The sequence below is a fragment of the Nematostella vectensis genome, chromosome 11, assembly GCF_932526225.1.
Source record: "Nematostella vectensis chromosome 11, jaNemVect1.1, whole genome shotgun sequence".
NCBI classification, from domain to species: Eukaryota; Metazoa; Cnidaria; class Anthozoa; order Actiniaria; family Edwardsiidae; genus Nematostella; species Nematostella vectensis.
In genome coordinates this window covers 8,710,728-8,725,456 of record NC_064044.1, presented here as the reverse complement: position 1 = coordinate 8,725,456, position 14,729 = coordinate 8,710,728, and the positions used below count along the sequence as shown (strand labels likewise).

Below are 14,729 nucleotides of genomic sequence, written 5' to 3'. Positions count from 1 at the left end.
GTATTTTAAGCGTTTTGTTAAGAGGGGTGATTCTGCTTTCTTTCCTTGTTCGATTTGAGATTTGTCAAAGAACCTGTGCTATTATTTGGCTTAAGAGTAGATGCCAACACCTTGGTTGGATGCATATCTGCAAGACCATTTATCCCTTAGACTGATGCCTGAGTATCTTCATCTTGTTGTGTTTATTTTGCATTTATGAATTTTTTGGGTTGTGGGTACTTCTCAAAGCCGGTACAGGCCGGTTTAGGGGTCAATGTGTTAATGGCTGATCTTTTATCTGCACCGGGGGGTTGAGGACCTAAAGAATCCTATGGGGGGGGGGGGGGGGGGGGGGGGGGGAGGGGGTCTCCAGAGGCCTAAGTTTCCAGAAAGGGGGGTGGCAATTAAGAAGAAAGAAATTCTGAGGGGGGAGGGGTAGCCAAAACTCTTAGATTTTCAGTGGGAGAAGTATATAGGCCATAAACTTCAGGAGGAGGGGTAACTCTATTTATTAAGTTCCATACGATATATTTGAAATTTCTTCTATTTTCTCTTTGATTTTACAAATTTCCAGGAGGGGGTACACAAATTTCCGGTGCAGATAAAAGATGCAATCAGCCAATTGAAATAGGTATAACACTCAGGCTTCTAAGGCATCCTTGCATAATTGAACCCAGTTATACTGTTATGTCACATGCAGCTTGCTTGAAAAACGAGTTCGACACAAGGTAAACTATACACAACCTTCCATGTGTAGACCCAGAAAGAAACACATTATCAATGATTCGTTTTATTGTAATTTGGTATATAATTTTGTACAATTAGTCAGAGAAATAATCTGACAAGTTAGAGTTTAGAAATCATCATTCACAGACATGGCACTGGTCTCAAATAAGCGGATTTTTCAGCATGCATAAAAGCCGACGTATTTCGTGGAATGAAAAAGAGGGAAAAACTTCTTTCTCTCTTCTCTCGTTTCTCTTTTGAACTTTTCACTCGCCTCTGCTAGCCCAAGATCATGAGAGCCAAAAATGGCATGAAATTTTGCAATTCCCAATATATAAGCTCAAGATTCCAAACACAAGGAGTTCCTCTGACCTAAAGCTTTATTCCAAATTTTAAAGAAATTTAGAAGATATGCAATTTAGATATTAGCGAGCAAAGTTGGCTTAATTTCTGATCAGAGCCCGACTTCTCCCCAAAACGAGGAGAATTCATACTTTGAACATTTGAAAATTGCACTTCAAGTCTCATATCTCGAAGACGAATCCATAAGAAAAAGACCCTTTTAGTATGTTGGTTTACATAACATAAGAAACCTCTATGCAAAAATTTAAGCTTACCGAAGTTAACCAGACCTTATTTTGGAAAAACTTGCCATTTTTTTTGCTCTGTCGTTTATCCACTGTCTTGAGTGATCTTATAGACATATCAAATAAAAGTTTAGTTAATTTTGTGTAATGATGATATGTCAAGAGACCAGTGAAATTTTTGATTGACTAACTCACTTTTTGCATGATGCACTGCGGCCGGTCAGTTTAAATGTAGACAAAGCTATTCTTTAAACAAAAGGTTGCATACTGTCTACGAAGTATAAGAGCCAGCAATGGACAAAACTTCCCCTTGGCCCCGTACAGAAATTAAACAAGTTTAAAAAGTACTACCCATCTTTTAAAAAGTTATTAAATTGAAAAAATATACATATTGTCACATGGGTCAATCGACTGAGATTAAGGGCCTGAATATTTCCAATCATAGCATAGAAAGTATGACCACCTTTTAATTCTTCTTGAAAATTAGCCTAGTCGGAAACCAAATTTGTTTGGAATTGCAATGCATACCCGGAAGAATGAGTTGGTCACTTAAGCAACGCCCCTTGTATTGTTAGTACGGAAAGGACAATGAAATACTTAAGAGAAAGGGTGGTTGGGCAATTACCAAAAAAAGATAGAACACAACTTTCCTGCGAAAGCAAATCCTGAAGAGCAATTCTGCAGAGAAAAAGGAGACTTAGTCCAAAATATATATCATGTATAGGAATAACCCCCCCCCCCCCCCTCCATCCATTCTCTACATCAAATGGTCATTCCCTTAGGCGGTGCTTGTCAATCATGCTAATACCTAGAGATCATCATTTCCGATGCCTTCGAAGACTTCGTTGGTTTTGGTATTATCATCGCTTGGTGGAGCTTGTCTCTGGGGGACCTGAGCGTAACCGCCTTGGACTTTGTTCTGAAAATTACAAAAAAAAAAGCTCAAAGCCTCTTTTTTCCTTACAGCAATAGTACACTCCCGTCGATGAGTCCACAGAATTTTCATAAGATTATACTAACATTAACATTGCATGTTTAAACTGACCAAGAAGCCATGCACTGTCCAAGTAATTTTTTTTTCAAATGTCGGCCAAAAATCATATTTCCTTTTTTATAAACATATCTTACGGCAGTGATTGGTTCTTCAAAGTTATTATTCCATTTTTGTAATCGTGTGACTAAACAAACATCCACTGCTCATGGTAACAAAGAGCAAAACATCCAAGATGGCGGCGAAACATCAAAATTCTCGAAAAAGAACTATAACCGCGCGAAAACACCTACAGTAAGCGTATTTTTTGTTTTTACATCTAAATACGAGTCCTGGTTGTATTTAGCTTGCAGTTACCCTTTAAAGTTTAATGTGTAAAAGTGATGTGGAATTATATTTTGATTGATAAATAGAAAAAAAATTGAATTTACCTGTGGCTTAAGGATTTTCTTTTTTGCCCCAGACTCGAATGTGGGGGCAGAGAGGGTAGGAGCTGCTGGTTTTGAGCTTGAAGGAGGGGCTTCCTCATCCGCCTGAAAAAGAAGAAAATTAAAACACAATGTAAGTAGCGCCATCTTCCCACAATTGGCTATTTAACAATAGAATGGCTAATGGCCGGCGTAATAAAGAATTTTAGCTGTGGATGGCTTCGATTGGGATGGGGAGGGGGGGGGGGGGGGTGGTGGATACAGAAACATTAAGAAATTTGTAAGGGGCACATTGACCCATGTATCCCATCCCCAGCTACATCCCTGTTAATGCATGGCAGGCTGTTGATATGATATGAGATACATCCCTAGCTCCAGCCCTCTTAATGCATGACAGGCTGTTGATATGATATGAGATACATCCCTACATCCCTGTTAATGCATGGCAGGCTGTTGATATGATATGAGATACATTCCTACATCCCTGTTAATGCATGGCAGGCTGTTGATATGATATGAGATACATCCCTAGCTCCAGCCCTGTTAATGCATGGCAGGCTGTTTACATGATATGAGATACAGAGATGAGAGATACAGGCAATCTTACCTCATTGGAAGCAGTTGAAGATACTGAGTTGCACCTTTGGAAATTCCCATTGGTTCTTTCTTTGTGCTAGAAAATATGAGTGATGGTCAATAAGATATAGTATTAAAACATATGTATTTAGACAAAGAAACCCTACCCTTGGAGCTTTTAAACTTTTGTTTTGCTTCAGTCGGATTATTTCATCAACTATGCTCTGAAGACAAAGGCTCATCAGAATTGCCTGAAAACAAAATGAAATTAGAATTTAGATTAACATCACCATCATTACCATAATCATAGTCATCATTACATTAGATCATTATTTGATCACCATCAACACCATAACCAAAAAAAAACTAGAACTATATTCTCTATCCACATCAGGAATGTGACTTTTATTCATGAATGTCATAAGGCAAACGGCTGCCTTATGACTCAGTTGCCTAATAACCAGATACCAAACCTTCAAAAATACTATTTTATTGGACATCAAGTTAAGACAAAATTAAGTGATATTCTCCTTTAAATGTTCTGCTATTCAATTGCAAGCGAATCTTGAATTTGATTAATACCTGACCGCTGTATACAGTTATCCATTGTAGACAATCTCTGGTAAGTAGGTACTCAAATGCCAGCTCTAATGACTCTTCTTTTTTCCCCTCATCAGTCGTAGTTTGCTGAAATGAGTAATTATTTAAATCAATGTTGTATGGACTTCATGAAAGATGGTGTATCACTAAGCTTTGGCAAAGCCCAGACAAGTTAGGTACTCAAACACTAAGTTACTTGTATTGGTTATAATGTGTCGAAAAGCAGAATGGGCAACTTGTAGAGAATGAAGGTCAACTTATAGAGGGAGAATGGTCAAATTGCAGAGGGAGAATGGTCAAATTGCAGAGGGAGAATGGTCAAATTGCAGAGGGAGAATGGTCAAATTGCAGAGGGAGAATGGTCAAATTGCAGAGGGAGAATGGTCAAATTGCAGAGGGAGAATGGTCAAATTGCAGAGGGAGAATGGTCAAATTGCAGAGGGAGAATGGTCAATTTGCAGAGGGAGAATGGTCAAATTGCAGAGGGAGAATGGTCAAATTGCAGAGGGAGAATGGTCAAATTGCAGAGGGAGAATGGTCAAATTGCAGAGGGAGAATGGTCAAATTGCAGAGGGAGAATGGTCAAATTGCAGAGGGAGAATGGTCAAATTGCAGAGGGAGAATGGTCAAATTGCAGAGGGAGAATGGTCAAATTGCAGAGGGAGAATGGTCAACTCACAGAGGAGGTAATTCTCCAGCATCTCATGCGAGTCACTTTGAAACTTCCTTCTTGGATCTTATTCTGTGAGGATTTGAAGACTTGGTAAGTTGAGGTGCACACTAAGCATTTCAATGGTGAATTCAACAATAAGGGGTTTTCTAAATCATTTTCTCTAAATGTCAAGGGAGCAGACACATACTGTTACACTGCCTCATTAAATTATGGTAATTTGGGATTAAATTATTATCAGGCTCATAGTCAGGATTTTCTGAGTGGGAGAGGATATGGGGGAAGGGGACACATTTAACAGTTGTTATTTTATGGAATTAAAGGCTCTGTGAGCCAACTTGTGAATGCAAATGTATTTTCTAGTTATTTCACAAGTTGATAACATAACAAGAGCACCTTTCATACCTCTAAGCTTTAATCGGAATTTTTAACACAATTCTTTGCAAGCATTTATGAGTTAAAAATAATTGTGATCCTTCAATAAGAAATCACTTAATTCTTGGTGGTTGAGAGAGAGGACCAAGAGAGGATGCGGGCATATCCTTTGCAACAAGCTATGCACCTGATCATTAATCCAGCAAAGCTTATACTCACATCTTCTGTTTGTAACCTAAAGTTTAATTCTCTGTCACCGCAGCTGATAAGTACACGGGTGTTGTCAGTTGGATAATTAGTAAAACATGGCTTGAACTGGATGAACCCATAGTACTTCATCATCCTGGCTAATCGCAGGTACTAAAATACAGGGAGATCAAAGTTAAGGAAAGAACACATAACACCAAGCTAATCTGTAAATATTTGATTAGAATTGCATATCAGTATTGTCTGGTAGTCTATCTAAGAGTGGGCGCGGTGATGGGACACACTTTACCTCTTTCTTTGAGCCAGTTTCTTTGAGTTCTTCAAGTCGGGAGTAGGCTTCTTTGGGCCCCACCACCCAGCCTCTCTCTATATCACTGATGGCTTGGACATACAATAAGTTCATACCGATCTTGTCCTCGATTATCCTATCTTCTAACTTGGAATCCCAGAAACTGAAAACAATTCATAAATATCATTCATTTATAAAGTGATAATTGCTAAATAAAAAATCAACACAAAATATAAACAAAAATAACAAGACCATAGCAGGGGTAGGGGCACTGGGCCAATCTAATTTTTTTTCAAATTATAAGTAAATGACCAGTAGGGGCGTGGCTGTGCCCCCCCCCAATATTTTATTTTCTTAATGTTTGCCTGCTACGGCTCTGAACAACAACAACAACAACAAAAACAAACAGGTTTTAAGCCTGCAACATACAGTATAAAAGCGCCACACCTTTAACCTGCCCTCTTCTCTTGGCTCTGCTTTTAGCAACATTCAGTAAAACTCACTTTTTCCTGACAGCGATCCGGTGAGTTCCCTTCAAATTCTTAACGCTGAGGTAGGGACACTCAAACTCCTGCAACTTTCTTTGAACTGAAAACAAAATATTCAGCCTAGGTTTATTGCTCTTCCCAGAATACTTTGTATTAAAAATCAAAAAATGTTTATCCTGTGGTAACTTTTCAAGATATTAGGCTGTGTTTTTTGCTATATTTTCTTCTGGCAGTTATGGGGGTCCGCACCCAACGAATTCTAGTTGTGACTGACTTATGACTTGAGCAAGAGCTTGGGAAAATATCCCTTTTATAGTGCACGTTCGTGTTTAAACCCCCACAAAGATTTAAAAAAGAAATTTCTAAGGAAAGTGGAGAGTGTGAGATCACATATCCCCTGTGCAAAAAGGCAAAATATTACGATTAGCTAGAAGGTTGTTTTCTCCAGTTCCACTGTCCAAACTCCTTGGTAAGAAGAACTTCAATAAAAAGTGGAAAACCTCACATAAACCTCAAAAAGGTGAAAATTGTTTTGTGCTTTATGGTATCTAAGTCAAGCTTACTTGTCGCTTCCCCATCCTCTTCTCTTTTGATTAAAAAAAGTGCAAAATAATGGAAGAGCTCTTCACTGAGCTTAATCTCACGCATTGCAGCCTACAAGAGACATAAAACGGTCAGCCACAGAAGAAAATGCACAAGGTGGTACAATAACTGAGGACTACACTAGAAAAAATCCACTAAGGAGGATCCAAAAATTGGATACACATTTGAGTATCTTTTAGCAAATAATAGAGTGTAAAATTTTCTATTTGTGTACCTCTAAGCTGTCATGTATGGTGTCAGTTGGCAAGGACTTCAGGTATGTATAAGACCTCGTCTTTAAGCAAAGAGTTGACTGTTTATACTCTACATATGTTTGTAATATGTTGTACCTCTAAGACATCATCTGTGCTGTCAGTCGATAAGACCTTCAGTGAGACCTTTGACCCATTCATCAAGTAAACATCCAGAGTAACTGTCTCTGAAAGAGCTTGCAAGGTTTCCTAACAAAATCATTTTACAAAAATCTTAATGAATTGTCAAACGACACACAAAGGCTGTTTGTTTCTTGGATAAACACAATAATCTGTCTGTTGTGTCTGCTACAACTTTTTTTGGAAGATTGTAGAAAAATGCCTAGCTGATGAAAATAAAGCCAACCACATGACCCTGAAAAGTAATGCCAGTGAGAGAGAGAGAGCCAGTCAACACACTTGCCCCATACCGGGACTAAATAGGGGGTGGGGGGTAAACAGGTGTCAGCTACCTTGGGAGGGTGGGGTGAGCAGGGGGTACCAATGACCAACAGTAAATTCATTACTACCATTCGCCAGTTGACGTTAAGAAACAATGCAACAAAACAACATGCGACTTGTGCTGGGTGCCTGCAGACAATGGTACCACACAAGGGGTACTAATGACCAACAGCTATTTCCAAATGAGGAGGGGGTAATAATGACTAACAGCAATTTCCAAATGGAGAGGGAGTACTAATGACCAACAGCTATTTCCAAATGGGAAGGGGGTACTAATGACCAACAGCTATTTCCAAATGGGGAGGGGTACTAATGACCAACAGCTATTTCCAAATGGGGAGGGGGTACTAATGACTAACTGCAATTTCCAAATGGGGAGGGAGTACTAATGACCAATAGCTATTTCCAAATGGGGAGGGGGTACTAATGACTAACAGCAATTTCCAAATGGGGAGGGAGTACTAATGACTAACAGCTATTTCCAAATGGGATTGGGGTACTAATGACTAACAGCTATTTCCAAATGGGATTGGGGTACTAATGACTAACAGCTATTTCCAAATGGGAAGGGGGTACTAATGACCAACAGCTTTTTCCAAATGGGGTGGGGTATCAATGACTAACAGTTATTTCCAAATGGGGAGGGGGTATCAATGACCCACAGCTATTTCCAAATGAGGAGGGGGTAATAATGACTAACAGCTATTTCCAAATGGGAAGGGGGTACTAATGACCAACAGCTTTTTCCAAATGGGGTGGGGTATCAATGACTAACAGTTATTTCCAAATGGGGAGGGGGTATCAATGACCCACAGCTATTTCCAAATGAGGAGGGGGTAATAATGACTAACAGCTATTTCCAAATGGGGAGGGGGTATCAATGACCCACAACTATTTTCAAATGGGGTGGGGGTATAAATGACCAACAACTATTTCCAAATGGGGAGGGTGTACTAATGACCAACAGCTATTTCCAAATGGGGATGAGATACTAATGACCAACAGCTATTTCCAAATGGGGAGGGGGTACTAATGACCAACAGCTATTTCCAAATGGGGAGGGGTACTAATAACTAACAGCTATTTCCAAATGGGGATGGGGTACTAATGACCAACAGCTATTTCCAAATGGGGAGGGGGTACTAATGACTAACAGCAATTTCCAAATGGGGAGGGGGTACTAATGACCAACAGCTATTTCCAAATGGGGAGGGGGTACTAATGACCAACAGCTATTTCCAAATGGGGAGGGGGTACTAATGACCAACAGCTATTTCCAAATGGGGAGGGGGTACTAATGACTAACAGCAATTTCCAAATGGGGAGGGGGTACTAATGACCAACAGCTATTTCCAAATGGGGAGGGGTACTAATAACTAACAGCTATTTCCAAATGGGGAGGGGGGTAACAATGAACCACAGACATTCCAAATGGGGAGGGTGTACTAATGACCAACAGCTATTTCCAAATGGGGATGGGGTACTAATAACTAACAGCTATTTCCAAATGGGGATGGGGTACTAATGACTAACAGCAATTTCCAAATGGGGAGGGGTACTAATAACCAACAGCTATTTCCAAATGGGGAGGGGTACTAATAACTAACAGCTATTTCCAAATGGGGAGGGGGTAACAATGAACCACAGACATTCCAAATGGGGAGGGTGTACTAATGACCAACAGCTATTTCCAAATGGGGATGGGGTACTAATAACTAACAGCTATTTCCAAATGGGGATGGGGTACTAATGACCAACAGCTATTTCCAAATGGGGAGGGGGTAATAATGACTAACAGCAATTTCCAAATGGGGTTGGGGTACTAATGACTAACAGCAATTTCCAAATGGGGATGGGGTACTAATGACCAACAGCTATTTCCAAATGGGGAGGGGGTACTAATGACTAACAGCAATTTCCAAATGGGGTTGGGGTACTAATGACTAACAGCAATTTCCAAATGGGGAGGGTGTACTAATGACCAACAGCTATTTCCAAATGGGGAGGGGGTACTAATGACTAACAGCAATTTCCAAATGGGGTTGGGGTACTAATGACTAACAGCAATTTCCAAATGGGGATGGGGTACTAATGACTAACAGCTTTTTCCAAATGGGGTGGGGTATCAATGACTAACAGTTATTTCCAAATGGGGAGGGAGTACTAATGACCAACAGCTATTTCCAAATGGGGAGGGAGTACTAATGACCAACAGCTATTTCCAAATGAGGAGGGGGTACTAATGACTAACTGCAATTTCCAAATGGGGAGGGAGTACTAATGACCAACAGCTATTTCCAAATGGGGAGGGGGTACTAATGACTAACAGCTATTTCCAAATGGGGAGGGGGTACTAATGACCAACAGCTATTTCCAAATGGGGAGGGAGTACTAATGACTAACAGCTATTTCCAAATGGGAAGGGGGTACTAATGACTAACAGCTATTTCCAAATGGGGAGGGGGTACTAATGACCAACAGCTATTTCCAAATGGGGAGGGGTATCAATGACTAACAGCTATTTCCAAATGGGAAGGGGGTACTAATGACTAACAGCTATTTCCAAATGGGAAGGGGGTACTTATGACTAACAGCTATCTCTAAATCAGGAGGGAGTACTAATGACTAACAGCTATTTACAAATGGGGTGGGGGTATCAATGACCAACAGCTATTTTCAAATGGGGTTGGGGTATAAATGACCAACAGCTATTTCCAAATGGGGAGGGGGTATCAATGACCAACAGCTATTTCCAAATGGGGTTGGGGTATAAATGACCAACAGCTATTTCCAAATGGGGAGGGGATATCAATGACTAACAGCTATTTCCAAATGGGGAGGGGGTATCAATGACCCACAGCTATTTCCAAATGGGGTTGGGGTATAAATGACCAACAGCTATTTCCAAATGGGGAGGGGATATCAATGACTAACAGCTATTTCCAAATGGGGAGGGGGTATCAATGACCCACAGCTATTTCCAAATGAGGGGGGGGTATCAATGACTAACAGCTATTTCCAAATGGGGAGGGGGTACCAGTTACCAACTGACACTTCTAAATGGGATGACAGACGGGACAGAATGTGAAGGAGTAGCCATGACCATGAGCCATAACTCTAAACTGGAGTATCAAGAATGGCAGCTACACCTCCAATAATAAAAAAAATATCTCTATTTTCATAACTTCATATAGGATTGCGATCTAATATAATAAGGGGTAGGGTGGGGTTCTTTTGCCATTCACACAACAGTGCATAAGGTCAGTCTCCAAACAAAACTGCATCTGTTAAGGGCAGGCAACAGGCTTTCCAAACTACCTCACCTTCTGGCAGTTGCGGAGGAAGTCCGTAAAGGTAGAGCTGTTGGCGACATCAGGGTCTTGGCAGATGCCTTGGAGGTATTTCTCAAGCTGGTCTCGCCGCTCCTCGACCTGCACAGCCGTCAAGGATAAAATCTTGCGAGGTGGGAACCGGGCAGTGATCCTATTTCCATACTCTTTTTTCAGCTAAAAGGAGATGGCACAAAATTACTATTGGTATTATTGCACATGTTAAAAGAAATGTTTTTTGTCTTCTGTATTTTGGGAACTGTTAGAGGGATCACAGTCAAGACTTGTACAGTCATGGGTATTATATATAATAAAAGAATAGTATTTAATGATCCTAAAAATAAGAAGTGACCAGCTTTTTGGTAGCCATGGAGGGCTGTACTCTTACCTTGCACAGCCGCTAGGGACATGCCTTGGCACCTTAGGAACCCCAAGAGATGGAACAAGGGATGGGACAAAATGCACCTAATGGGAAAACATCTTGTTTTGGCTGGGAAAAAGGGAAGTTATTTGTCCCTTAAAGTTTAACATGTTAAAAGTAGGAAATCAAAGGTTGAGACTCGAGACTGAGGGAAAAGTGGAATACCGGAAGACTTCATGCAAGAAATCAATCAAGGGACCAATCATCATAATAATGTTTTGGCTATGCAATGTTTTATAGATAATAACATCCAGTAGAGGGGAAAAATTCAAACTAATGTGAAAACCCTGAAATCATATTTTCAATATTTCAGATATCTCATTTGACTCTTGGCCTATTAGTCTTGAGTATCAGCCCTCAGTCTGGAGTCTCGGCTTCTGGCTCTCTACCCTCATCTCTGGTTACCTAGACTAGTAATAAAGAAATGGTCACTTTACCTGTTCGTTAAACTGATAAAGATCTGAGAATCTCACTGCAGAATGCAATGCTCCATTTATATGGATGTTATAGGCCTGAAATGAGACAATAATTAACTTCATTATCTTGCACGAATAACACAGTTAAAGAGCCTTTGCCACGCACACCTTTGTCATTGTTTTTATTCAATATTTAAAGACAAGTCATATAAAGAAATCTTGAAATATCCATCAAAGTTTTACACTTAAATATTCAAAACATGCATGCCAACAATATTACGACGACAAAAAAAAAAAAGTCGAATATTCTGCCGGATTCCTCTGCAATGGAAAATCGTGTGGCGCTGAGGTTTGGGCTGGTTGGACTCCAACTATCTGTGAGGATGTCACCGTGATTTGAGCATGATTAAGAGGGAGGAAGTGTGTTTTTGAGGACGGAAGATGAGGCATGTCCAAAATTACTTTCCTACCTTTCACTTTGTTCTGGTAAGGGTTCAAATCGTGAATCTTTAAAAAGCGCTTTAATACGGCCAGAGAACACGCAAAAAGTAAACATAAACACAACACTAGACTACACACGTCTTTTCAACAACTTGTTTTTATTTTTCACTAATTTTGTTTTTGCCCTATGTTTACCGTTAATATCATAAGGGACAAACAAAGAGCTTGGGCTACCTGTGATCATACAAGATAAAGATATAATGGGTATAATGATAATTATAACTAAGTGTGTTATTGTAGGGTTGCCCCTTAGACTAAGTGACATCTGCCAGCCAACTTTAATATTTGGGAAAGAGCTAATACAGCAAGCTAGATTTTGTCAGATTAACACTAATTTTGTTTTTGCCCTATGTTTACCGTTAATATCATTAGGGACAAACAAAGAGCTTGGGCTACCTGTGATCATACAAGATAAAGATATAATGGGTATAATAATAATTATAACTAAGTGTGTTATTGTAGGGTTGCCCCTTAGACTAAGTGACACCTGCCAGCCAACTTTAATGTTTGGGAAAGAGCTAATACAGCAAGCTAGATTCTGTCGGATTAACACTAATTTTGTTTTTGCCCTATGTTTACCGTTAATATCATTAGGGACAAACAAAGAGCTTGGGCTACCTGTGATCATACAAGATAAAGATATAATAGGTGTAATGATAATTATAACTAAGTGTGTTATTGTAGGGTTGCCCCTTAGACTAAGTGACATCTGACAGCCAACTTTAATATTTGGGAAAGAGCTAATACAGCAAGCTAGATTTTGTCAGATTAAAACTTGGTTATATGTAGAAATTACGTGTCTAGCAGACTTAATCTCCTGGCTCAAATGCAGACAAAATTTCTTACGGAAAACTTTACTAATGCAAGTTTAAGCAATTATTGCCAAAATAAAAAGATAAAAATTATTCCATAAAATCTACATATTCCTTGACATAGGAACATTGGTTAAATTGGGGCAATATTTTTAAGGCCTGTCTAAACTAGAAGACACATAGCGTGCGACATGTTTTCTAGTTACTAGGAAACATTCAGGAGACATTATGCATGATAAATATCACGCCTGATAAGTTAAGGTAGGCCTTCAGGTAAGTTATTAAGAACACAATTTCTGGGTATATGATATGGGTGATATTTTTTTACAGGAAGGAAAGTGGAAATACAAATGTAGCAAAAAATGTATAACAGATTTCTAAATAAAAATGGAATGTTGAATGATTGATGGTGTTTATTCAGTTCTAAGTTTGATTGAAATCATTAAGTATAGTCTAGTAGTGTTTATTGAATTTTTTGCTTGAAAGCATCAGAATGAAGAGAATCTTACTTAAAGGTTTATCAAGGAAATAGATATCAAAATTCATAAAATAATGACTAGGTACACTAAATAAGTGATTTCCTTTTGTTCTGGTGATCACAGAAAGCTGTAAATTTTTATTATAAAAAGCTAGTGTCAACTGAACGACTTTACATTCGAGACGTCTAAAAGCATTTACGCCCGAATAACAAAAGTAACGAATCGCAGTGAAATTCTAACGCAATTGGCATTCTAGAAGAGTATATCATATCCTATTGATATCGAATACTTCTTTCAAACAGAGGAACTAAAGTATTTAAGAGGATTAAGGCAGAGTTTTCGATAATGCAGAAAACTCCAAACAGCGGAAAACATGTGATTGATGTTATCGACTAAAGCTTTCCCGCAGATCAAAACACGAAACGCATCTCCATAATACCAGCTAATTGAATAAGATTTCGATTGCACGGTGTTAGGTTTAAGGTGAAGAAATCAAATACCAAATTGAAGGCTAATTCAATCCCTCACGAGCTTTCAAGATACCATCCATTCAAGAAATCTTTTATACAATCAACAGAAATAAACCTTTGAAGGAGGTTATCCTACCAGAAAAGTAGATCCACTTCTGTCCTTTACTTCTACTGTGTCTGGTATGGAGAAATGCATATTTAGAAGGCGTCTTTGAGTATCTAGGAGAGCGCTGTCGAGGTGTTTGTATGTCCGGCAGCCGCCATGTTGCTTGTTATTGATACGGTGGTCACGTGATTGGGTGGCAGAGGTTGGCACCAGGCAGCACGAGAGAATGCTTTTTTATAGCGGGGGAGGGCTGGGGTGTGGTTTGCAAGAACTAGGGGCTTCTTTTCTAAGAATGAACAAATGAATCCAGAGTGGGTAACGCAATTGTGTGCATTGGCTCCAAAGAAGGTTATATCTGGTGATAAGTGCAAAATGGAGTTACTTGTGGCTTTGTAATTATATCCTAATTTAGTCTAACAAATTCGTTCTTGTGGCCCTTCATTGCGTCCAGAAAACCTGGCTCTTGGAACTCGTTTTTTTATGTTTTTATGTAAGTGTCAATCTAGATTTAATTATGCTCAGACAAAATGAATACCGACTGGCTCAGGGCATAAATGAACTTTCAAAAAGAGATTTATCGGTAACTTAGAGATTCGCCTAAGAACGGTAATTGCACAGGAACGGAATTTTAGCTACCTTATTTATTTACTGCAAAATTAGCCAGAGTGAGAAAAATCACTTCCGGATATTTGTACTTCCAAATAGCTTTAAAAGGTCCGGTATGGTGTTACATATCAGTCTCCCTCGCAGCCGACTGCTGTTTTCCTCTGCATAGTACGCTTCCTGTTCATTTTCCTTGTAATTCCCGGAGATAAATTTTTCACCACGACCTCAATGGCATCTTGCTGGGTTGTAGAATGGTAGTAGTAAGGGTAAAGATTTTGTTAAAGAAAACGTTCGAAATAGGCAAAATAGCCTCCATCTTCCTAGCACGAGCAATAACATTAAGGGTACCAGGACCTCCCCCCCAATCCCCTTCCGTCC

At 39.4% G+C, this 14,729-nt stretch overlaps 1 protein-coding gene across 1 annotated transcript; it reads right to left on the bottom strand.

The window, feature by feature from the left end:
• Positions 1-1,279: 1,279 nt before the first annotated feature.
• LOC5508652 (sorting nexin-17) lies at positions 1,280-13,934 on the bottom strand. Its single transcript, XM_032377395.2, has 15 exons — positions 13,776-13,934; positions 11,399-11,473; positions 10,535-10,717; positions 6,849-6,959; positions 6,480-6,570; positions 5,932-6,016; positions 5,429-5,591; positions 5,152-5,292; positions 4,567-4,629; positions 3,870-3,974; positions 3,455-3,538; positions 3,319-3,384; positions 2,715-2,816; positions 2,101-2,211; positions 1,280-1,970 (listed from the first exon to the last, which is right to left on the bottom strand). Exons 1-14 carry the CDS (start codon positions 13,833-13,835, stop codon positions 2,101-2,103), a joined length of 1,440 nt encoding a protein of 479 aa, XP_032233286.1. The 5' UTR covers positions 13,836-13,934; the 3' UTR covers positions 1,280-1,970.
• Between the last annotated feature and the right edge of the window lie 795 nt (positions 13,935-14,729).